This window comes from Rana temporaria, chromosome 1, assembly GCF_905171775.1.
Source record: "Rana temporaria chromosome 1, aRanTem1.1, whole genome shotgun sequence".
NCBI classification, from domain to species: Eukaryota; Metazoa; Chordata; class Amphibia; order Anura; family Ranidae; genus Rana; species Rana temporaria.
The window spans coordinates 64916733-64943432 of NC_053489.1; the positions used below are offsets into that span (position 1 = coordinate 64916733).

At 43.6% G+C, this 26700-nt stretch overlaps 1 protein-coding gene across 1 annotated transcript in view; it reads right to left on the bottom strand.

Annotated features, from left to right (window-relative positions):
• C6 (complement C6) overlaps positions 1-26700 on the bottom strand; it is a 120310-nt gene that overhangs the window by 39946 nt on the left and 53664 nt on the right. The window contains exons 9-12 of the mRNA XM_040338821.1: positions 22981-23103; positions 16544-16710; positions 14006-14231; positions 12710-12881 (exon numbers count right to left, since the gene is read on the bottom strand). Of these exons, the coding sequence (XP_040194755.1) occupies positions 12710-12881; positions 14006-14231; positions 16544-16710; positions 22981-23103 (688 nt within the window). The remainder of the gene's footprint in view (positions 1-12709; positions 12882-14005; positions 14232-16543; positions 16711-22980; positions 23104-26700) is intronic.

Genomic DNA, 26700 nt, shown 5'->3' on the forward strand with positions numbered 1-26700 from the left:
AGTACACCAACTGCATTACGTGGCGCTGCTGTGTCTCAACGGTACAGCAAAAGTTCTTTGGTGTGGGCCTTTTTTGAAACCTGTCCATCAGATGCTACCTTTGCTGTTTGCAACATATGTCTCAAGCGTATCTCGCGTGGCCAAAACATCACCCGCTTGGGCACCACATGCTTGTCCAGACATATGTCGACCTGCCATGCAGCTCGTTGGCAGGCATACCAGAAAGACCCACACCAAAGACCAAAGCGGTCCTCCCCTTGCCCTTCTGTGACCTCAAACCCCACTAGACCCCTAGTCCTCTCTGCAGCCTGCACCGAAGGTGTAGAAATAGGTGTGTCACAACGTAGTAGTGGTAGTACATCCGGCCAATCTACTGATATTACCAGACAAATTTCCCTGCCCCAGCTGCTGCAGCGCCGAAAGAAGTACGCTGCCAGCCATCCACATGCCCAGCGGTTGAATGCTAGCTTAGCAAAATTGCTAGCACTTCAACTGCTACCTTTTCAGTTGGTAGATTCTGCCCCCTTCCGTGAGTTTGTGGAATGTGCAGTACCTCAGTGGCAAGTACCCAAACGCCACTTTTTTTCACGGAAGGCGATTCCGGCTCTCTACCGGCATGTGGAAGGCAATGTCCATACCTCGCTGGACAGGGCGGTCAGTGGTAAGGTGCATCTTACCGCTGACTCATGGTCCAGCAGGCATGGACAGGGACGTTACCTGTCTTTTACGGCCCATTGGGTGACTCTGCTGGCAGCTGGGAAGGACGCAGGTCAAGGCACAGTAGTTTTGGAGGTTGTTCCACCACCACGCCTCCAAAACACTACAACTGCTTGTGACACACCTCTCTCCTCCACCCCCTCCTCTTCTTCTTCCTCTGTGGCTTCTTCCTGTGGTGATGTTGGCTCAGAACCAGCCGTGCTCCGTAGGCGTACGAGGGGCTACGCAGGAATGCAGGCCAAGAGATGCCATGCGGTCCTAGAGCTGGTGTGCTTGGGAGACAGGAGCCACACTGGGGAAGAGGTTCTTTCAGCTCTGCAGGGGGCAGGCTCAGAGGTGGTTGACGCCACGCCAGCTGAAGCCTGGAATGGTGGTCAGCGATAATGGCACCAACCTCCTCTCTGCCCTGCGACGTGGAAAACTCACCCATGTGCCCTGTTTTGCGCATGTTCTCAATTTGGTGGTGCAGCGGTTCTTGGGCAGGTACCCTGGCTTACAGGATGTCCTGAGGCAGGCCAGGAAAGTCTGTGTGCATTTCCGGAGGTCATATAATGCCACTGCTCGGCTGACAGACCTCCAGAGGGAATACAACCTGCCCAAGAACCGCCTAATCTGTGACATGCCCACCAGATGGAACTCTACGTTGGCCATGCTGCAGCGGCTGCACACGCAGCAGAGGGCCATCAATGAGTACCTGTGCCAATATGGCAGCAGAACTGGCTCAGGGGAGCTTGGGTTTTTTTCACCACGCCAGTGGGCCTTGATCAGGGATGCATGCACTGTCCTGTCACCATTTGAGGAGGCCACGAGGATGGTGAGCAGTGACAGTGCATGCATCAGTGAGACTGTCCCGCTTATTCACATGTTGGAGCACACCCTACGTGGAATAATGGACAGGGCCCTTGAGGCAGAACAGAGGGAGGAAGAGGAGGACTTCCTTACCTCTCAAGGCCCCCTTTATCCAGACACTGTTCCTGCTTGCCCACCTGGAACACAGGAAGAGGAGGAGGAGGATGAGGAAGAGGAGGAGGAGGAGGATTGTATCAGCAGCATGGAGGTGGAGCCTAGCACTCAGCATCAACAGCAGCAGTCTTCAAGGGATCATTTACAGTCCCAAGGAACACGTGGACTTTTACGTGGCTGGGATGAGGTGGCTGAGGATCCTGTCGTCCTCAGTGACCCAGAGGACTGTGCCCCGAATGCCTCTGCAAACCTACGCTGCATGGCCTCTCTGATTCTGCAAAGCCTGCGTAAGGATCCTCGTGTACGTGCTATCAAGGAGAGGGATCATTACTGGCTGGCAACTCTCCTTGATCCACGTTACAAGAGTAAGGTAACGGATCTTATGTTGCCATCGCAGAGGGAGCAGAAGATGAAACTACTGCGGGAGGCCTTGCAGAAGGGTCTGTGCAATGCGTTCCCAGAACCGGGGGGATTACCAAAACCTGGCCCTGGACAACGTCTTACTGAGGCTTCGGTGAGTCAGAGAAGGAGCGGTGGAGAAGGTGGCCGTCTGACCGATGCGTTCAGACAATTTTTTAGTCCGCAGCCCCAAGGTCTGACCGGTTCCAGCAACCATCGCCAGCGTCTGGTTTACATGGTCCGGGAATACCTAGCGGCAAGATCCGACTTGGACACCTTCCCCACGGAAAATCCTCTGGCTTACTGGGTCTTGAGGATGGATCACTGGCCAGAGCTTGCACAGTACGCAATTGAGCTACTGGCTTGCCCTGCATCCAGTGTTCTTTCAGAACGTACATTCAGTGCTGCTGGAGGCTTTGTGACCGATCACAGGGTACGCCTCTCCACCGACTCTGTTGATCGACTGACCTTCATCAAAATGAATCAGGCTTGGATCAACACCGGCTACCAAGCACCTGATGCTGATGTTACTGAATAAGAATTTTGTGTTGAAATATCAGATCCCTTTGAGACTGCTGATGCTGAGTGACTGTCCTGTTGTGCTGCTGATGGAATATCCTTCTCCTCCTCACTTTTCATGCTGTTAGCTAGTAAGAAATTTTGTTTTTCTGTGCTCCGCCACCAGTGCCTAAGGCCTAATTTTTCTGCCCCTGTTTAACAGGGGCGCCTAATAACAATTTTTGATGCAATACTTTGCACGTGGCCTAAGGCCTAATTTTTGTGCCCCTGTGTAACAGGGGCGTCTAATAACAATTTTTGATGCAATACTTTGCACGTGGCCTAAGGCCTAATTTTTGTGCCCCTGTGTAACAGGGGCGTCTAATAACAATTTTTGATGCAATACTTTGCACGTGGCCTAAGGCCTAATTTTTGTGCCCCTGTGTAACAGGGGCGTCTAATAACAATTTTTGATGCAATACTTTGCACGTGGCCTAAGGCCTAATTTTTGTGCCCCTGTGTAACAGGGGCGTCTAATAACAATTTTTGATGCAATACTTTGCACGTGGCCTAAGGCCTAATTTTTGTGCCCCTGTGTAACAGGGGCGTCTAATAACAATTTTTGATGCAATACTTTGCACGTGGCCTAAGGCCTAATTTTTGTGCCCCTGTGTAACAGGGGCGTCTAAAAACAATTTTTGATGCAATACTTTGCACGTGGCCTAAGGCCTAATTTTTGTGCCCCTGTGTAACAGGGGCGTCTAATAACAATTTTTGATGCAATACTTTGCACGTGGCCTAAGGCCTAATTTTTGTGCCCCTGTGTAACAGGGGCGCCTAATAACAATTTTTGATGCAATACTTTGCACGTGGCTCCTTGTTGCGCTCCAATTACAGATATTGGGAGGGGTTGCAGTGTTATGTTGCGCCTAATAACAATTTTGGATGCAATACTTTGCACGTGGCCTAAGGCCTAATTTTTCTGCCCCTGTGTAACAGGGGTGTCTAATAACAATTTTTGATGCAATACTTTGCACGTGGCTCCTTGTTGCGCTCCAATTACAGATATTGGGAGGGGTTGCAGTGTTATGTTGCGCCTAATAACAATTTTGGATGCAATACTTTGCACGTGGCCTAAGGCCTAAGGCCTAATTTTTCTGCCCCTGTGTAACAGGGGTGTCTAATAACAATTTTTGATGCAATACTTTGCATGTGGCCTAAGGCCTAAGGCACAATTTTTGTGCCCCTGTGTAACAGGGGCGCCTAATAACAATTTTTGATGCAATACTTTGCACGTGGCTCCTTGTTGCGCTACAATTACAGATATTGGGAGGGGTTGCAGTGTTATGTTGCGCCTACGGACACATTTTTATGCCCCTGTGTAACAGGGGCACCTAATAACAATTTTTGATGCAATACTTTGCACGTGGCTCCTTGTTGCGCTCCAATTACAGATATTGGGAGGGGTTGCAGTGTTATGTTGCGCCTACGGACACATTTTTATGCCCCTGTGTAACAGGGGCACCTAATAACAATTTTTGATGCAATACTTTGCACGTGGCTCCTTGTTGCGCTCCAAATACAGATATTGGGAGGGGTTGCAGTGTTATGTTGCGCCTATGGACACATTTTTATGCCCCTGTGTAACAGGGGCACCTAATAACAATTTTTGATGCAATACTTTGCACGTGGCTCCTTGTTGCGCTCCAATTACAGATATTGGGAGGGGTTGCAGTGTTATGTTGCGCCTATGGACACATTTTTATGCCCCTGTGTAACAGGGGCACCTAATAACAATTTTTGATGCAATACTTTGCACGTGGCTCCTTGTTGCGCTCCAATTACAGATATTGGGAGGGGTTGCAGTGTTATGTTGCGCCTACGGACACATTTTTATGCCCCTGTGTAACAAGGGCGCCTAATAACAATTTTTGATGCAATACTTTGCACGTGGCTCCTTGTTGCGCTCCAATTACAGATATTGGGAGGGGTTGCAGTGTTATGTTGCGCCTACGGACACATTTTTATGCCCCTGTGTAACAAGGGCGCCTAATAACAATTTTTGATGCAATACTTTGCACGTGGCTCTTTGTTGCGCTACAATTACAGTATGTTTGAGGGGTGCCCTTTTTTCTACAATTTTGCTTTCCCAAAAAGATAATGCCACCCCCCCACCACCCCTAAAATAATCGAGATATTGTTCCCACACAGCACGTGCGCAACCAGTATTAAATTACTTTGTTCTTATAATAATTTAATGTTGTGCAGGGACATTTCTAAACATGTGCCACTACTAGAGACACACAGCAGGTGTGATATTTGAAGGAATTTTTCATTTGTTTTTTTTCACTTTAAACATCATTAAAATCGCTGCTCCGCAAAAACGTCCGTTTTTAAAATATTTTTTTCGATTGATACATGTTCCCTGGGGCAAGACCCGGGTTCTGAAAGACGTTTACCAACATTAAATTGAATATTGGTCTTTAAAATGATCGTTTTTGAATTCGAACGTTCGAGTCCCATAGACTTCAATGGGGTTCTAAATGTTCGCGCGAACCCGCGGTCTGTTCGAACGTTCTGATGCGAACCGAACCCGGGTATGTTCGGCTCATCCCTAACTATTAGTTGTGCACTCCACAAATCTGGCCTTTATGGAAGAGTGGCAAGAGAAGCCATGTGGGGAATACAGCAAATGTGGAAGAAGGTGCTCTGGTCAGATGAGACCAACATTGAACTTTTTGGCCTAAAAGCAAAACACTATGTGGGTCTGAAAAACTAACACTGCACATCACCCTGAAACATGGTGGTGGCAGCATTGTGTTGTGGGGATGCTTTTCTTCAGCAGTGAAAAGGGAAGCTGGTCAGAGTAGGAAGATGGATGGAGCCAAATACAGGGAAATCTTAGAAGAAAATCTGTTATGCCCCGTACACACGATCGGAATTTCTGTTGGGATTAACTCCGACGGATTTTTCTGTTCCGTTCAAGCTGTCTTGCATACACACTATCACACCAAATTTCGACCGTCCAAAACTCGGTGACGTACAACCATTTTCTCCATCAGTTCCATACAGACGAACAGAATTTCAGATAGAATTTTTTTTCATCTGAAAAAAAGAGAACATGTTCTCTTTCTAAATCCGTCAGAATTTCAGATGGGAAAACTCTGATGGGCCACACACATGGTCGGAATATCCAATTAAAAAATTCTGTCTGACTTTTTCCATCGGAAATTCTGATCGTGTGTACAAGGCATTCGAGTCTGCAAAAGGCTTGAGACTGGTGTGGAGCAGGACAATGACCCTAAACATACAGCCAGAGCTAAAATGGAATGATTTCAATCAAAGCATATTGAATGGCAAGACTTGAAATTTGCTGTCCAGACGCTCTCCATCCAATCTGACAGAGCTTGAGCTATTTTGAAAAGAAGAATGCTCAGCGGGGATAAGTGGAGAGATTCCTGGCTGAGCAGGTGGATTCGCTGGATGGGGTCTGTCCCGTCTGAAAGGGGCCTTAGGTTGAATGAAAAAAAATATCCAATTCTCCCATCTACACGTTCCAAGTGGATGGGGGAATCCTCCCACTGTGGACCAGTGGTGAAACTACCAGGTTCACAAAGATTGCACTTGCGACCTGGCCCTGGCATTCCACCATTATTTGGGTTGCCAGCCTCCTCTTGCTGTCCTATACCTTCTATTGACATCACTGGTCTCTGTCCCCATGGCAGCAGTGGCAGCGCATTAAGATACAGTGCTATTTATTTTATGGGGATGATGGGCACATGTGCGGGAGGGCCAGCACAATTGGTTGTATACAACTGAGCCTCCTGCAGGTTGCCTAGGAGTGGTGACGCTATATAGCCTTCTCTGTTGACATGCCGATCAGGATGCGATCCAGGTGATGCTCCCTGTCCTATCTAATAATAAATATGATCACATCCCGATTGGCATGTCAACAGAGAAGACTATGCATCATTACTGCTGCTTGGTGCTTACAACTAATAGTGCTGACTCTCCTTTGCATGCACTCATCATCCCCATAATGTAGCACAGAGTAATAATAGACTGCCATAGAGACAGAGACGCGGGACCAGCGCTGTCAATAGCAGGGGCAGGACAGCATGAGGAGGATAAGGACCCCGACAGTGGTGAAATGCCGAGGCCCGGCCTGAAGTGTGACCTTTGCAACCCTGGTAGTTTGGCCACTGCATTGGACCCTTATATGGAGTTTCCTGGGGGGCTGATGACATATCTCTTGCTTTCTGCCACCGTGGGGGGCCCACAAGACGGTAGGAAGGGAGCCCACTACAGAACATGTGAAAGTGTCCTGCTGTGGAACTGTAATAAAGGGCTCTGCAACAGGAGTGTGTCTGGGGGGTCCTTCAAAGTTTCTTGCAGCGGGGCCCTGAAGGTTCTAGTTACGCCTCTGTTCTATCTCTTTCCCACCTGTAGCCTGTGAAGCATTGCACCAGCAATCAGCAGATCGCTGGTGCCATGCAGGTCTCAAGCAGATCTGCCAGTGTATCTGCTTACCCGTACATCCCATACGGGTAAGCAGATACAATCTGATAGGGAGCATGAATGAACTACCAAAAACTACATGCCAACAGCTGCAAAGGCTGCAGGACCTTGTAGATTTCCATGCACAGAGCCCTGTCAATCAGTGACACTTGGACACGTTTTTAAAAAAAATTGTGACAGCTAGCGGGGAGGGAGACGAACCCCGCTAGCTGTCACAGCGGGAACCGGGGAGGTTTGGGGGCTGGCCCGTTTGCAACATGTTACATGTTACACCTTGAAAATGGGTGTAACATATTATTAAAGGTGAACTTATCCTTTTAAATTCTGTCACATTAAAAAAGTATCATGGACAATACGCAACAGTGTTAAAACTAATATAACGTTTTAGCAGGTGTTAGGCTTCAATTTATTTTCAGTGATAAAACAAAATTGCGCTTCCTGGAACAAAAGCTAACATACTGCTTTAAATTACCCAAACATTTCTGATTCTAACCAGTACATGCACTCGTCTTTCCAAACACTGAGCGGGCAAGAAGCCAAGCAAAAAGTAAGCAGAGGAACCAGATGTAACAAGTTTAATCTTTATTCATGATCTCTTGCTGATGTTGGTCCGATACTTTCCAGAACAGGCTGAAGGGTTCAGACTTCAGTGTATGGATTTTATTTATTTATGGATTTCAATATGAATCCTATCTCATGTTGGCCCCCTGGGCATTTAAAACTCATAGAACTACCAAGTTCAGCTGCTATTGTATTGTTTTGTAGATCTAGATAATCTAAGATGATTTGAAAATGTGCGATGAGCGAGGTACCGTAAGTTAAACCCTGCTTAATACAGAGGAGAACAAAGGATTAAAAGAAGAATCTACAACATATTAAATAAGACAAAATGTACAGTCTAGCTGCATGATGCCTCTACTTTATCTGTTAAAGAGCCAAACCAGGCAAAGTTAGTTTGTAAACTGTGCACAGGGCTGGGACAAGGAGGGGGGAAGGCAGGGCAGATTCCCCGGGCACTGTGTTCTTATGTGGGAAGAAGAGTGCCACTGGACAAGCTGCACCCTCCCATACAGCTTGCAACTGGCTGCCAGAGACCAGGCTGGGATTGTACTGAATGTTCTCAGCTTTATCTGTGGACCACAGAAATCCCTCCCTTGTGGGAAAGATGGAGAGCTGGAAGTGTTATTTAGTCCCGTCAATGCTGCTCCTCCAAAGGTGCAATAGGTAGTAGGGTTAATGTACATTGGCACCCTAGGACAGGTAGTGTGTTACTGGCAGAATCACCAGGTGACTATATATAGTACAGACTAAAAGTTTGGACACACCTTCTCATTCAAAGAGTTTTCTTTATTTTCATGACTATGAAAATTGTAGATTCACACTGAAGGCATCAAAACTATGAAATAACACATGCGGAATTATACATAACAAAAAAGTGTGAAACAACTGAAAATATATTTCATATTCTAGGTTCTTCAAAGTAGCCACCTTTTGCAGCAGACACATCTCTAGAACTGTTAAGAGGAGACTGTGTGAATCAGGCCTTCATGGTAGAATATCTGCTAGGAAACCACTGCTAAAGAAAGGCAACAAGCAGAAGAGACTTGTTTGGGCTAAAGAACACAAGGAATGGACATTAGACCAGTGGAAATCTGTGCTTTGGTCTGATGAGTCCAATCTTGAGATCTTTAGTTCCAACCCCCGTGTCTTTGTGCGACGCAGAAAAGGTGAACGGATGGACTCTACATGCCTGGTTCCCACCGTGAAGCATGGAGGAGGAGGTGTGATGGTGTGGGGGTGCTTTGCTGGTGACACTGTTGGGGATTTATTCAAAATTGAAGGCATACTGAACCAACATGGCTACCACAGCATCTTGCAGCGGCATGCTATTCCATCCGGTTTGCGTTTAGTTGAACCATCATTTATTTTTCAACAGGACAATGACCCCAAACACACCTCCAGGCTGTGTAAGGGCTATTTGACCAAGAAGGAGAGTGATTGGGTGCTGTGCCAGGTAACTACCTCTTGAAGCTCATCAAGAGAATGCCAAGAGTGTGCCAAGCAGTAATCAAAGCAAAAGGTGGCTACTTTGAAGAACCTAGAATATGAAATATATTTTCAGTTGTTTCACACTTTTTTGTTATGTATAATTCCACATGTGTTAATTCATAGTTGTGATGCCTTCAGTGTGAATCTACAATTTTCATAGTCATGAAAGTAAAGAAAACTCTTTGGATGAGAAGGTGTGTCCAAACGTTTGGTCTGTACTGTATATCTATAATATACACAATATCTCACAAAAGTGAGTACACCCTTACATTTTTGTGAATATTTTATTATATCTTTTCATGTGACAACACTGAAGAAATTACACTTTGTTACAATGTTGTGTAGTGAGTGTACAGCTTGTATAACAGTGTAAATTTGCTGTCCCCTCAAAATAACTCAACACACAGCCATTAATGTCTAAACCGCACTATGTCACAGTACATGAGAGGGCAAGATTTGTCACAATCCTGCATAAAAATCAATCAGCTTCCAGGTTTTATTGCCAGAGCTAAATTAAACAAGCTGAGGTTAAAAGCTGATTGGTTTCTATGCAGAAATGTGATTAATTTTGCCTTTTTAGCTTTATTAAATAAACACCTAACAGAACAAAAAAATCAAGCAAGTTCCATAACTGCTAACGTTTCGGGCTAGGCATATTAGGGCCCTTCCTCCGGCTGGAACAAGTCAAATTCATTACAAAAAATCTTAAATATATAGAAACATACTCAGAAGGAACCAATTAAATCAACACATAATTACAATAATCAATACTATCATATGTCAAATCTTAAGTCTCAGGGTTTTATATTTGTATGCAGCGTTTTTGCAATTTAAATAAAAATAGAATTTATAAAAAAAAATATTTAAATCTCAATTCTCAGAGTGAAAGCTAATGAGTTATATTCCTTCCCCATTAGTAGATGACAAAAGGGTCACCTATTAAAAAATACAATATAAATAATTTATATCTAAAACGAGGTGTACGTCAAACTCTGAATTTAGTCTGCCTGGTTGTAAAGTACCCAAATGATTTATCCAAGGCACCTCTCCTTTTATTAAAAGTAATTCCTTATCTCCTCTTCATCTATTGCGGGGAATATGATCATTTACCATACATATACATTGGGCCACAGTATGTCACTTGTCTAACAAAAAATGCCTAGGTATAGGTAATTGGACCAGTTTGTCTCAAATTGAATACTTATGTCTTTCAATCATATCCTTAATTTTTTTAGTAGTTTCCCCGACATATAACAATCCACATGTCTTCCTTTTTTCATAGAATTGCACTGTGTGCAGCTCAAACAGGGATAGGACCCATTATTCCACGGCCCCAAAAAGGACAAAATTGGTCAGATCCAGAGTTTATTATATAGGAAAGGAAGGTCTTCATATAACCGCTTGGTTTGATCTGAGTCATTTTGAAATTCTTTGATGAAAGGAAAACATTTTAGACAGCCACATAGAGTTATGAATATAGAAATTAAGGTTTATTACACCTGCCAGCTTTCGTTTGTTGTTTATATCATCAAATGTCCATGTGGACTGTTATATGTCGGGGAAACTACACATAAAATTAAGGATAGGATTGCAAGACATAAGCATTCAATTTGAGACAAATGGGCCCAATTACCTATTCCTATGCATTTTTTAGAGAAGCTGCATACTGTGAAATAACTTACATTTATGGTAATTGATAATATTCCCCGCAATAGATGAGGAAGAGATAGGGTATTATATTTAATAGAACGAGAGATGCATTGGATTAATTGTTTGGGTACTTTACAGCCAGGCGGACTAAATTCAGATTTTGATTTACATATTTTTTGTGATAAAAAAGTAGAATAAACATAATGGAGTATTTTGCTATGTATTGGAAAGTTTTTATAATATCTTTACTGTATAAATGTATCTATTCATTTATTTATCATTATGTATCGTTTTAGATATAAATTAATTATATTGTGCTTTTTGATAGGTGACATTTGGGAACCTTTTTTTTCATTTACTGATGGGGAAGTAATATAACTTATTAGCTTTCACTCCAAGAATTAAAATTTGACATGTGATAGTATTGATTAATGTAATTACCGTATATACTCGCGTATAAGCCGACCCGAATATAAGCCGAGGCGCCAAATTTTACCACAAAAAAATGGGAAAACGTATTGACTTGAGTATAAGCCTAGGGTGTTCATCTGCATGCCTCACTGTGCCTCACTTTGCCTCACTGTGCCCATGCCTCACTGTGCCCATGCCTCACTGTGTCCAACTTTGCACGTGTGCCAAGTTGTGGGTCCAGGGGACCTACGGCCGGGCCGGTAACGCGTCCCCAAAGTTACAGGAGAAATTACGTTTAACATGGGAGTCTATGGAAGGGGTGCCCAACTTTGAAAAACCGGGGCTCCCCAGCCATAAACTTTGCACAATTGCAGAGGAAGAGTGGGGCTACATATGTGCCAAGTTTGGGCCCCAGGGGACCTATGGCCGGCCGGTACCGGGTCCCCAAAGTTCCGGGAGATTAGACTCAAAAAGGTGCTGTTCACCGCGCAGATATATATATAACATTTCAGAACCAGCCCATATTAAACCTTCAATGTCACACCTTAACGTCAATAAAAAAATGTATTGCATGAATTACAACTGAAAAAGCACCCTCTTCCCTATTAAAGTATTGTGCTTTGAAGAAAGCAAGAAGATAAGACTACTTGGAGGCCAGGAACCTAGAATGATATGCATGGCATAAATCTTTGTGTGTATTTTATGGAGGTTTAGGGCCAGATTCACAAAGAATTGCCCTGGCGCAGCGTATCAGAGATACGCTACGCCGCCGTATCTTACCTGGCTCTAAGTCGAATCCAGGAAGATTTTGCGCCGTAAGTTACGGCGGCGTAGTGTATCTCTTGGCGCGTATTTCAAATTGGGCGGGTAGGGGGCGTGATTCATTTAAATGAAGCGCGTCCCCGCGCCGATTGAACTGCGCATGCTCCGTTTTGAAATTTCCCGCCGTGCTTTGCGCGAAATGACGTCGCACCAACGTCATTTTTTGAACTTAGACGTGAGTTACGTCCTTTCCTATTCACGGATGACTTACGCAAAAAAAAAAAAATTAAAATTTGACAGGGGAACGACGGCCATACTTTAACATGGCAAGTCTATCTATACGCCACAAAATAGCAGCTTTAACTAGCGACGACGTAAGAGAATGAGACGGACACGCGTACCTTCGTGGATCGACGGAAAAAGCTAATTAGCATACCGGACGCGTAAAACGACGCAAACTCCACCCAGCGGGCGCCGAAGTATTGCACCTACGATCCGAAGGCATACGAAGCCGTACGCCTGTCGGATCGAAGCCAGAAGCCGTCGTATCTTGGTTTGAGGATTCAAACTAAAGATACGATGCAGCAAATTTGAAAGTACGCCGGTGTATCAGTAGATACGCCGGCGTACTTGCTCTGAGAATCTGGCCCTTAGTGTTTTCTGTAGGGAGAAGGGTGACAATTTTACAAAGCAAAGGAAAAGTTGGATTTTAGTTCTGTAGTCAGTGCACTTATTGACTTACTGGTCTTCAAACAGAGAAATAGTGCATGGATCTTCTCCAGTGTCTGGACCCTCACATGGTTTGCCTCCATTCCTGGGAACAGGATTGTTACATTGCCTGGTTCTTCTTCTAACTCGCGAAGCATCGCATGCACTCCATGATGACCAGCAGTTCCATGAACCATCGGCTGCAACTGTCGGAATTAAAAGATCAGCATTAATCACTAATGGTCAGTATCACCGGTTTAATGCATCTTATCTCACAAACGATCCAACTTAAGGGGTCATCTGTCTCAACAAACCACAAATGAATAATAATAAAAAATGATCCCGTGAGCGACGTAAAGAAAAGTGCCACTAGAAGCAGGATTGCTTCCGTATTGTTCAAGCCTGATTCTGCTACTCTCCTCCTCTTCACCCATCTTCTTCCTATCCTACCTCAAGTTACTGTTTTGCCGTGTTGGGTGAAATAAAGCACAAGAAAAGACACCTGTTGCTTGGACATTCCATTATTGCTCTCATCATCATCATCATCATACCTCTTTTTGTGAGAAAAAATTGACATAAATTTTATTTGGGTACAGCAACTCACAACTGCGCAATTGTCCGTTAAATGAACGCAGTGCCTTATTGCAAAAAATGGCCTGGTCATTAAGGAGGTAAAACCTTTCCGGTGCTAAAATTGTTAAAGACAGACTGTTTTTTGGATTAAATATTAAGTTACACATGGGAATTGATTGAAACTGTTTGAAATTCATTTTTTTATTATTTTATTTTATTTTTATATTTTTTGTGAGTGACTATATTTTACACAAAACACTTTTTTTATTAAGGCGGGATTCACGCTGATATGAATTGAATGTGGCGTTCTCCGCATTAAATTCGCATGACAGGAGACTGTGCCTGGCGGAGCGGATTGCACAGAGGTCCTGTGCATCTTTGGCTCCATTTCAGGTCTGAATTCAGGTAAAAATTCAGGCCGTTGCTAAAACAGAGAACAGGGACCCATCAGACCCCTGCTGTGAGCCGCATCTACACTAAGTGTGAACCCAGCTTTAGATGTCACTATATACTGTATGAAATACTTTAAGATTTTTTAACATACTTTTTATTTTATTTTTATTTATTTTTACTTATGTATGTAGAACGGCAGCACTTTTACAGATATTTATGTCGATTATGCACTAGAATTTTTATATATAGGATCACGTTTCTTGCAGCGCTGTCATTTCACAGATATAAATGATAAAATACTTAGCCTTTCATCTCATTAGCTTCTATAGACCTTAAATATTGCAGAGTATTTACCACTACCTACTCGATTTGTAATCCGGTGCCTTTTTCTCACAGCTCTCCCCGTATGTACCAGGCTGACAAACACACAGACACTCTGTATCCACTAACACTGTTCTGGCATTATTAGGGCACGGGATACACTTGCATGGATCAAACCTTTCCAGATACTCATTAAAAGCCTTCAGCAGATTGCGACGTTTTGTCACCGCACAGGGAAATCCAGCAATTAAATCCACGATGGGCATCAACTGTAAGAATCATTAAAATTTTGTGAATTGCCAAATTTGTTAACGCATAGTAATATCTATACAAACGAAACAAATGGAAATATTATTAACTACAATTTGAATAGACATGTGCACTGCCGAAAAATGTGTTAGTTTTAATTTTTTTTTTTTTGGGTCATTCGTTATGATCGCAATTAGAAAATTAGAAAAATTGAGAATTTGTAAATTCGAAAATCCGAAAATCCGAAAATAAGAAGGATAAATTGAAAACAATTGAGAGTATGAAATTTGCTGATTTAAATTCTATATGTGTGACTCAGAAGGGTGGTGTTGGACCTCTGCTGATAGACTACTGCTTCCACACAGAGAAGCGTCCGTCTCCACAACATGCTGGCAGGGGGGCAGAATTATATAAAGAAGATGAACTGTTAAGCCTCGTACACATGCACGGTATTCTCGGCAAGAAAGTTGCTGGCAGAGCTTTCTTGTCGAGTAAACCGTGCGTGTGTACGAGGCTAAGGCCCAGTACACACGTCTGAGAAACTCGACGAGCAAAACACATCGTTTTGCTCGTCGAGTTCCTTGTGAAGCCGCCGAGGATCTCGGCGAGCCAAGTTTCCTTATTGACTAAGGAACATGTTCTCTATTTGGCTCGACGAGTTCCTCGTCGGTTTCCTCGGCCAAAAGTGTACACACGACTGGGTTTCTTGGCAGAATACGGCTCCGATCGAGTTTCTGGCTGAATTCTGCCGAGAAACTCGGTCGTGTGTACGGGGCCTTAGAGGTTTCTCTTCAAGAAAACTGCCCAAAATCTAGATGAGAAAAATGGAGAACCTGCTCTCTATTTTCTCGTCGTGTTTTCCTGCCGAGAAACCCGAGTGTGTGTATACTTACCTGTCGCCGTGGAAACCTGTGCATGTTAGAGAAAGATTCCAGAATTGGGTCGCAACTCTTCTGGGCACCTTCCCAAGTCCCGACTGGGCATTAGACGGCCAGGCAGCATTCTGTCCCTCTCAACAGATGCTGTAAACCTCCAGCTGGAAACTGCTCCTTTCACATTACTGGAATCCGCTATTAACCACTAGAGTACCGGGCCATCGTCAAATGACGGCTCCACGGTGACTCTGAATATTCAACAGGACGTCAATTGACGTCCTGTATTCCTGCGGCCACTGGGGGGCGCGCGAGCGCGCCGGCGCGTCCCCGAGATGCCGATGCGCGTGCCTGGCGGTCGCGATGTCCGCCAGGTACCCGCGATCGGTAACGACAGAGCAGGGACGTGGAGCTCTGTGTGTAAACACAGAGCTCCACGTCCTGTCAGGGGAGAGAGGAGACCGATCTGTGTCCCTTGTACATAGGGACATAGATCGGTCACCTCCCCCAGTCACCCCTCTTCCCCCACAGTTAGAACACAATAAAGGTATACATATTAACCCCTTCCTCACCCCTAGTGTTAACCCCTTGAATGCCAGTCACATTTATACAGTAATTAGTGCATATTTATCGCATTAATCGCTGTATAATGTGAATGGCGCCAAAAACGTGTCAAAAGTGTCCGATGTGTTCGCCGCAATGTCACGGTGACAGTAAAAAAATCGCAAATCGCCGCCAATACTAGTAAAAAAATTAATAAAATAAAAATGCCATAAATCTATCAACTATTTTGTAAACGCTATAACTTTTGTGCAAACCAATCAATATATGATCATTGCGATTTTTTTTTACCAAAAATATGTAGAAGAATACGTATCGGCCTAAACTGAGGGAAAAAAATGTTTTTTTTGAAAAAATTGTGATATTTATTAAATAAAAAAGTAAAAAATAGTGTTTTTTTTTTTAAATTGTCACTCTTCTTTTGTTTATAGCGCAAAAATTAAAAACCGCAGAGGTGATCAAATACCACCAAAAGAAAGCTCTATTTGTGGGAACAAAATGATAAAAAAATTGTTTGGGTACAGTGTAGCACGACCGCGCAATTGTCATTCAAAGTGCGACAGTGCTGAAAGCTGAAAATTGGCTTGGGCAGGAAGGGGCGTAAGTGCCCGGTATGGAAGTGGTTAATCTCCATTCAATAGAACACCTTTGGGATGTGGTGGAATGGGAAATTTGCATCATTGATGTGCAGCCAACAAATCTACAGCAACTGCGTGATGCTGTCATGTCAATAAGGACCAAAATCTCTGAGGAATGTTTCCAATACCAAAAATTTGTGGTGAGTGATACCTTGAAGCATGAATGCTGCACAAACATTTATAAAAAAAAATGTCACTGTTAAGAAGTTTGAAAGTAAACAGATGGTACATAGCTACAGTAGAAACCCCTCTGACTCTCACCTCAAAATCCACTACAATTGGGTTGTCGACTACAGATGCTTTCCACTCTTCATAGCCTTGATTCTCAGGGTTGGGACCTTGTTTCTCATAACCCAGCTTAGCTGCAAATTTAGCTCTGCCGGGTTTGATAAAGGAGATAGATTTCTCGGATGACTCCAGAACTGATCCTAAAAATGATGAAAAGATTTGCAGAGTAATTTAACAGGTTTATAATATTAGAAAAATACATATGGGATGTGAGGAGAAGAAGGGATAGCCGCACTCCGATGACCATGAAGGTTGTCTTTTATTTAAACCAACAGCAGGTACATCACATCACAAGGTAACAGCAATGGAACAGGGGAACAGCCGACGCGTTTCGCACTGGACTAGGGCTTATTCATGGCTTAGAAAAATACATATACAGTGGAACAAGTAACGGGGTTGGGGTTAGGGTTAGGGGTTAGGGTTTCCCATTGAAGAATATGGCTAGGACTCAGGAATTGGAACAGGGACCTCCCCCAGAGGTCAAAGGTCAGAAGGTGGGTTCCCAGAGGTCAAAGGTCACAGGGCGTGGCTGACCCACCCCCACCAAAGTATACCGCCTACTCCAATTAAGTCAGGGAATGAACAAGTCGGGGGAAGCGACTTGCACGCGCTTCGCGAGTAACGCGGTTAACGAGTGTTTCGCAATACGAGCACTGTATTTGAAAAAATCCTGACTTGGTTTGCGAGTTTTGTCTTGCAAAACGAGCAGGATTCAGGACATATCAGTGTGCAGTACCGCGTTTGGCCAGGAGTGGGGGGCGCCGGAGTCAAGCAGAGCCGAATGGCGCCGTTCGGAAATGCTCGGAAAGACATGGAAATAGTAATTTATGAAGAAAAAGAGGATGGTGGGATTATAACAGTGCAAAATTATTAAGATATCTTAATAATTGATATCTTAATAATTTAGCACTGTTATAATCCCACCATCCTCTTTTTCTACATACTTTATGCTTGGGATGAGGTGCGTTTTGTTTCTTTTCCTTTTGAAACTACAAGGATCCTACCTACCTATTGAACGGAAATACTTAGTTTCCAAGCCTTTCCGAGGTTTGCCGGGGTCAGCCAAGGTTTCCTCGGGTCTTTCCCACCATTTACGAAGCTCTCCGGTGCCCCCCCCCACCTCTGGCCACATGCGGTATTGAATGCTATGGAAGAACAACGCGGAACTAATTATTTTCGTTTCCATTGACTTCAATGGGTAAACTCGCTTTGATATAAGAGTACTTTGGATTACAAGAATTCTCCTGGAACGGATTATGCTCATAATCCGAGGTTCCACTGTATGCCATGTCCGCCGACCTGACTTAATCCACCATGAAGAATTGTTATCAGACATGACAACTATCTGACTATCCACATCATAAGAGGGACCTTAAATCGCCCTCTGATAAAGTTTGAAAGCTTATGCACCTCTTCAGCAGCAATCCATGGGGGCAATATTGAAGCTTTATGCAATGCTAAGAGAGATGACCTACAGAGAAAGCCCCCCTTTCACCTTGAACAGGCTTGAGAACAAGCTCTGGGAAGGCAGCTATTGAAAGATCAATTAACTCATTTCGTAAGGCATATATTCTCTATCCCTGTCAAATCATTATTATTGAAAAACTATTTTTTTTTTTAGATGGCACAGATAGCCGACCAACTTGTAAAAGATGTTCCATCGTCTTCCGATACCTGCTGGAGATGTCACCAATAATTGCGTGAGCTAGCTCCATATCTGGTGGAGCTGAACAGAAAAAAAAAATTCCATTCAATATTCCAGATATTTAACCTCCCTGGCGGTATGATTCTTTCAGAAAAAAGGTGCTGAAAGCGGTACAATTATTTGCAAGGAAATTTGGTGTTTTATACTGTAGGCCTGTGATTTTTAGGAATAACTCACTTAAATCTGACCAAACAAGAGTCTTGTAGGCATCCCGGGTATGACATTTTTTTAAAAACAAAATTTTAAATTATAATATAATAAATAATTATAGCAAGTAATAATATAATTAAAATAAAAATTATTCAATAATGTAATCAAATCAAAATCACTGAAATTTGCTCAGTTGCAGAATTGTTGCTGTCATTATTTTTTTTTTTTTATGACGAATTTCCCCGCAAATCGCTATCGCACAATTCTGCAAGTGATTATAATTTATTATCGCTGTTTTCTAGCTGATCTAAAACCATTTTTGACATAAAAAGACACTTTTGGTTGCTATGGACAATCTACAGTTTTCAGGCAGAAAGAACAGTTTTTATTATATAAAAGTACATGTAGGACACTGGGCAGACCACTAGGGACAAGGGGTGTGTGTTTTTTTTACATACAGTACTGTAATCTATAAGATTACAGTATACTGTATGTATAGTGTATGTTTACTTTTTTGAATTTGGCGCGGATCTCCGCTCCCGTGCGTCGTAACGTCGCAGGGAACGGAGATCGGCGGCACAGGAGGACGCTGTGTGAATCGAGCGAGGTCTCGCTCGCTCACACAGCGTGGTGACATCGCTGGATCCAGGACAAGGTAAGCCAGCGCACGCTGCAGGCTCTGCATAGCTTACCCCGAGCGTGACTCGGGGTTACCGATCGTAACATGAAAAACCCACCCCGAGTCACGCTCGGGAATACCGCCAGGGGGGTTAATGAAATGTAATTAACAAATGTAACCACTTGCTTACTGGGCACATATACCCCCTGCCTGCCCAGGCGAAATTTCAGATTTCGGCACTTTGAATGAAAATTGCGCAGTCGTGCGACGTGGCTCACAAACAAAATTGGCGTCCCTTTTTCCCCACAAATAGAGCTTTCTTTTGGTGGTATTTGATCACCTCTGTGGTTTTTATTTTTTGCGCTATAAACAAAAAAAGAGCGACAATTTTGAAAAAAACACCCTGGGCCAGATTCAGGTACAAATGCGGCGGCGTAACGTATCGTCTTTACGTTACACCGCCGCAAGTTTTTCTCGTAAGTGCTTGATCCACAAAGCACTTGAGTATAAACTTGCGGCGGAGTAACGTAAAGACGTCCGGCGCAAGCCCGCCTAATTCAAATGGGGCGTGTACCATTTAAATTAGGCACGCTCCCGCGCCGAACGTTCTGCGCATGCTCCGTTAGTAATTTCCTGACGTGCTTTGCGCGAAATTACGGCGCCCCGACGTGTTTGTGAATGGCGACGTGCGTAACGTACTTACGCAAAAAAAAAAAAATATGTAAAATTCGACGCGGGAGCGACGGTCATACTTTAACATGGCTGGTGTAAAGTTAAGCCATGAAAAAGATTGCTTAACTTTGCGACGGGAAAAAACGACGTTACGCACACGAGTAGCTTTGTGGATCGCCGTAAAAGCTAATTTGCATACCTGACGCTGGAAAACGACGCGAACTCCATCCAGCAGCGGCCAAAGTATTGCAGCCTAAGATCCGAAGGCGTACGAAGCCGTAAGCCTGTCGGATCTTAGCCAAAAGCCGTCGTATCTTGTTTGTGAATCACAAATTAAGATACGACGCGGCAAATTTGAAAATACGCCGGAGTATCAGTAGATACTCCGGCGTATTTCTTCTATGAATCTGGCCCAATGTTTTTTACTTTTTGCTATATTAAAAAAAAACAATTAAAAAAAAAATATATATATTTTTTTTTTCTCAGTTTAGGCCGATACATATTCTTCTACATATTTTTGGTAAAAAAAAATCACAATAAGCGTATAGTGATTGGTTTGCGCAAAAGTTATAGCGGCTACAAAATAGGGGATAGAATTATGATTTTTTTTTTTACTAGTAATGGCGGTTATCTGTGATATTTGTTAGGACTGCGATATTATGGTGGACACATCAGACACTTTTTACACATTTTTTGGACCATTCACATTTATACAGCGAACAGTGCTATAAATATGCACTGGTTACTGTATAAATGTGACTGTCAGGGAAGGGGTAAACACAAGGAGGCGAGGAAGGGGTTAAATGTGTTCCCTGGGAGTAATTCTTACTGTGGGGGGAGGGGACTGACTGGGGGAGGTGACCGATGGTTGTACCTATCTACAAGGGACACAGCATCGGTCTCCTCTCCCTGACAGGACGTGGATCTCTGTGTTTACACACAGAGATCCACGTCCTTGGCTGTGTAATGGGCGATCGCGGGTAGTTGGCGGACATCGCGGCTGCCAGGCACACGTATCGGCATCTCAGCGACGTGCCGGGCATGCGCGTGCACTGACGGCGCTCGCTCCCCCCCCCAGTGGCTGGAGGAGCCGAGGCTGTAAAAAGACGGCCTCCCGGACCTGTAGAGCCACCTTGTAACCATCATTTGACAATGGCCCAGGCCTCAAGAAGTTAAAAGGTACACCAGAACTAGCTTTACACTCCGTGCTCCCGGACTGTATAATCCATAAAAGGAAATCTCTTGAGACACTGTCTAGTTACTAGCAGCATGCACCACAATATCCAGATACTGTTGTCTGCCTGGGCTGCAATAATGAATGACTTCATGCATATAGAGCCCAATAGCAGGTGCTTCAGATTGGACCCGCGACACTGATGCTGCGTACACACGATCGTATTTCTGCATAAAAAAAAAGATGTTTTTAAAAATGTCATTTAAAATGATCGTGTGTGGGCTTCACATCGTTTTTCGGCTCCTGAAAAACGACAAAAAAAAATTCGAACATGCTGCATTTTTTAACGTTGTTTTAAAAAAAATTGTTTTTCGGGTTGTAAAAAATGATCGTGTGTGGGCAAAAAGGACGTTTTAAACCCGCGCATGCCCAGAAGCAAGTTATGAGATGGGAGCGCTCGTTCAGGTAAAACTACCATTCATAATGGAGTAAGCACATTCTTCATGCTGTAACAGACAAAAAAAGCGTGAATCGTCTTTGACTAACAAGGAATCAGCTAAAGCAGCCCAAACGCGAATAGAACTTCCCCTTTAGAGTGCCGTCGTACGTGTAGTACGTCACCGCGATTTGTTCATCATTTTTCAAAAACGATGGTGTGTGGGCAACATCATTTTTAATGATGAAGTTGGAAAAACTTTGTTTTTTGGACATGCTGAAAAACAACGTTTTTTTTCATGCCGAAAAACGATCATGTGTACGCGGCATTAGTTGGGCTGGGCCATTTTCAGATCCTTCCAGGTATTATGAAACTGCTTGATATATTAAGAACCTTACTATTTGGTGTCAATTTGGTAGTTATACACCTAACACAAACAGCGATCTCAGTCATGTCTTCAGCCTCAACACCCAGGGCCGACGTGACAGGCGCGGGGTGGACAGTCAACTGGAGGATGTGCTGTGCCCAGCGGGGCCCCTCTCCCGGTCCATTACTGACCTGCAGTGCGAGAACTGGAGGATGCAGGAGAAGATGGAACCGTGGAAGTACTGAGCCGGGAGGCAGGACTGAGCAGGAATGGACAGACCAGGTACTCTAGCCATGCGCTCTGTCCGGCAAGGCAGTTCAAGTCAGTTCAATGAGGGGGCAACACACATCACGGGGGTGGATAGACAGGACTAGTGCTAGACTATTTTGCGCTCTTTATATACCAGGGGTGCCCAACCTTTTGAAGAGCGAGGGCCACTTAAGCAACTTGGTAAGCAGTCTCGGGCCACAATGAGCGAAGCGGGCGGATGACAGGTCACTGCTATTCTTTAGGCCCTTCGATCCGATCCACCCAGATGGAAGGGGACAAATTCCCTTCTGGTTTTTTTTTTTTGCGAATTGGAGGTAGGTGGGCGTAAGCGGACAAAAGTGTGTTTACATCTGCCCTTCTTTAGAGGTGAATTGAGGATCCGATTGGGTCGGGCTGATGGTGTGAAAAGGGCCTAAGACTGTTTTCACACTGATGTGCTACGGTTTGCCTATGCCTGCAGCGTACTGCACCTGTGTTTATCCTGCGGATTAGCTGAACTTTGCCATAGACTATGCCTGTGGCAAAAGCCGGCGCTATACAGGAAGCATTGGCATATAGGGCTCTTACTCTACCACCAGCTTTATTCACAACACTAATGCTGTGGTATGGATGGTCGGCAACCTGCGATCTGGGCTCGCCAACCCCTGATTCCAGAGCAGGAGGTCACGGGCCACATCAGAGGACTCCGCGGGCCACATGTGGCCCCCGGGCCACTGGTTGGCCACCCCTGTTATATACCATAAAGAAAGTATATTTTAGAGGTATAGAAGATTTTTTTTTTTTTTTTTTTCGTTTGCAAGTAGCTGGTCTTGCCTAGGGTGTAAAATAGTCTAGCACCAACCCTGACTACACCCCTCACCTTTCTGTCTCTCCTGTTGAGATCCCTTTATTTTATGATTCAGGCACTGTCATGTAATATTTACCTGTATCCCTTTTTTGAATAATAATAAAAAAAACAAAATCAACTGGTTTATTTGAAAAAATACACCTAAAATGTTTTTCTAAGACTTAATTTACCTCCATAGCGCACTGTCATCCTGTTTGTAGTGCAGCTCTCCCTCACCGTCTTTTTTTTCCAAAACAAGATTCGTCTAACTATTTCAGTTCGCAAACACTCCCTTGATTCTTCATCTGTCATACCTAGAACAAAAATGGAAACAAATAATATATCGCACAAACCTTGCTCTTGAGAATAATCTGCAAGTACCAGATATGAAAATATAATCTACAGATGTATAAATAGAAAATTCCATGCACTGACAAATATTATAAATAATTAAATCCAACAATAAATATATATGTGCACATGAACCTATCACATTTGTATCCACATCAAGGCTTTTTTCCAGCGGGAACGCGGAGAAACGCAGTATCGGCACCTCCTGGACTGACTATATGTAATGACAAGGGGTGCTGGGGTGTGCTGCAGGGTATTGATGCTCACTGCTGGGGATCTATTTTTTCAGGGGGGTCTATTGTTGCTGGGGAGGTCTATTGTTGCTGGTGGGGAACCTATTGTTGCTGGGTGGGGTCAGTTGTTGCTGAAAGAGATCTACCGTTGGGAGAGGGGTCTATTGTTGATGGCAGCCAGAGAGTTTATTAATGCTGGCTGTTCGGAGATCTGTTGATGCTGCTGGGAGTCTATTGTTGCTGGCGGTAAATTTTGTTGTGGGTGGTCCATTGTTGTTAAGGGGGATCTATTGTTGCTGGCTGCAGGGGATCTATTTTACTGTTTTTCTTGATATCATTACCAAATTCCATACAAATTACTTAGCACCACAAAATGATACTTGATTCTATATTGTCTAAAAGGGGCGGTACTGGGAGGTGTGTTGGGGCAGAGAAAAGAGGTGACTTGCACCTATTGTCTGAAAAAAAAAGCCCTGATCCACATAAAACAACTTGGGGGCAGATTCACATACAATTGGACAGGCGCAGCGTATCAGAGATACGCTATGCCGCCGTATCTTACCTGGAGTAAATTTGAATCCAGGAAGAATTTGCGCCGTAAGTTACGGCGGCATAGTGTTTTTCTGGCGGCGTATTTGAAATTGGGCGGGTTGGGGGCGGGTTTCATTTAAATGAAGCGCGTCCCCGCGCCGAATGAAATGCGCATGCGTCATTTTTTTAACTTAGACGTGACTTACGTCCATCCCTATTCACGGACGACTTACGCCAAAAAAAAATAATTCAAATTTCGACGCGGGAACGACGGCCATACTTTGACATAGCAAGTCTATCTATACACCACAAAATAGCAGCTTTAACTATACGCCGGGAAAAGCCAACTACAGACAACGTAGGAGAATGCGACGACCGCGCGTACGTTCGTGGATCGTCGGAAAAAGCTCATTTGCACACCCGAAGCGGAAAACGTCACAAACTCCACCCAGCGGACGCCGAAGTATTGCATCTGCGATCCGAAGGCGTACGAAGCCGTACGCCTGTCGGATCTTACCCAGATGCCGTCATATCTTGGTTTGAGGATTCAAACTAAAGATACGACGCAGGAAATTTGAAAGTACGCCGGCCTATCAGTAGATACGCCGGCGTACTTGCTCTGTGAATCTGCCCCTTAGTGCCTATGTGAACATAAGCATACAAAGTTGTGATTGTAACCAGGACTGTAGCTGATAACTGCTGAAAAACGTATTCCTTTGTTGCTGCTGTATTATCTTTCTGCAGTGTGGGCAGGGTTAAACTGGACATTTATTATTGAAGATGTGCAGGAGCCATCATTAACCACTTAATCACCACCTCATAGCCGAATTACGGCTACAAGGTGATTCGTAAACTCTGGGAGGACGTCTGCAATACCCCCGCACAATACTCTGCAATACCCCCGCACAATACTCTGCAATACCCCCGCACAATACTCTGCAATACCCCCGCACAATACTCTGCAATACCCGGAAAATACTCTGGAAAAAAATGCGTTTTAACCACTTCCCGCCCGCCGGACGTCATATGACGTCCTTGACTTTGTGTGGGGATATCTGAATGATGCCTGCAGCTATAGACATCATTCAGATATCTTCTTTTTCAGCCGGCGATTCTCTACACCATAAGAATGATCATGTCGGCTGTTCCGCCTCTTGATCGTTCTTACGGAAGGCGAAATGGGACATCCCCCCTCCCGTCGCCCTCCGGTGCTTCTTCCGATTCACCGCTACGATCGAAGCCAGGATCGTTTTTAATTTTTTTTATTTCAGGCTTCCCAGCCTAGAGGTGAGATGTGGGGTCTTATTGACCCCATATCTCACTGTAAAGAGGACCTGTCATGCTATATTCATATTACAAGGGATGTTTACATTCCTTGTAATAGGAATAAAAGTGATCAAAACATTTATTTTTTGGGAAAAACATGTCAAACTAAAATAAATAAAGTAAAATGAACAATAAAAAATTGTTTTCTTTTTTTAAAGCCCCCTTGTTCCCGTGTGCTTGTATACAGAAGCGAACGCACACGTAATTCCCGCCCACATATGAAAACGGTGTTCAAACCACACATGTGAGGTATCGCTTTGAACGTTAGAGCGAGAGCAATAATTTTGGCCCCAGACCTCCTCTCCAACTAAAAACATGTAACCAGTAAAAATATTTAAAGCGTCACCTATGGGGAATTTTAAGTAGCAAAGTTTGGCACCATCCCACGAGCGTGTGCAATTTTGAAGGGTGACATGTTGGGTATCTATTTACTCGGCATAACATCATCTTTCATATTATGCAAAAATATTGGGCTAACTTTAATGTTTTTTTTTTTTTTAAAGCACAAAACACTTTTATTTCCCAAAAAAATGCGTTCGAAAAACTGCTGTGCAAATACCGTGCGAGATAAAAAGTTGCAACGACCGCCATTGTATTCTCTAGGGTCTTTGCTAAAAAAGCATATATAATGTTTTGGGGTTCTATGAATTTTTTTTAGCAAATAAATGATGATTTTTACATGTAGGAGAGGAATGTCAGAATTGGTCTGGATGCTCTAGAACGCCTGAAGGTGCTCCCTGCATGTTGGGCCTCTGTATGTGGCCATGCTGTGTTAAAGTCTCACACATGTGGTATCGCCATACTCGAGTGGAATAGCAGAATGTGTTTTGGGGTGTAATTTGTGGTATGCATATGCTGTGTGTGAAAAATAACCTGCTAATATGAAAATTTTGTGGAAAATTAATTGTTGGAGAGGAACAAGAATGGACTTTATAGGCACCAATTGTCACATTAAAATACGTCTTTTTTGATGCAATTTCTCAAGGAGGTTATTGGACCAACATTACAGTAAATGCATATATAAAAAACATTAAAAACAAAGAAAAAAAACCACAGAAAACTGTATTAAACAACAAGGATCAGATTAAACCAATAATGATCCAGGAAAGGCATCAAGGATCCTTGATGCCTTTCCTGGTTCATTATTGGTTTAATCTGATCCTTGTTGTTTAATACAGTTTTCTGTGCTTTTTTTCTTTGTTTTTAATATATTTTATATATGCATTTACTGTAATGTTGCTCCAATAAACCCCTTGGGAAATTGCATCAATAAACGTATTTTAATGTGACAATTGGTGCCTATAAAGTCCATTCTTGTTCCTCTCCAACAATTAATTTTCCAATATATGTAGGACGTGGCACTGCACTACTATAAGACACACACAGTTCCATCCTGTGTGCGGTGTACTTTCTCTCTTTTTTGAATGAAAATTTTGTGGAAAAAAAATAAAAATAAAAAAAAATCTTGAT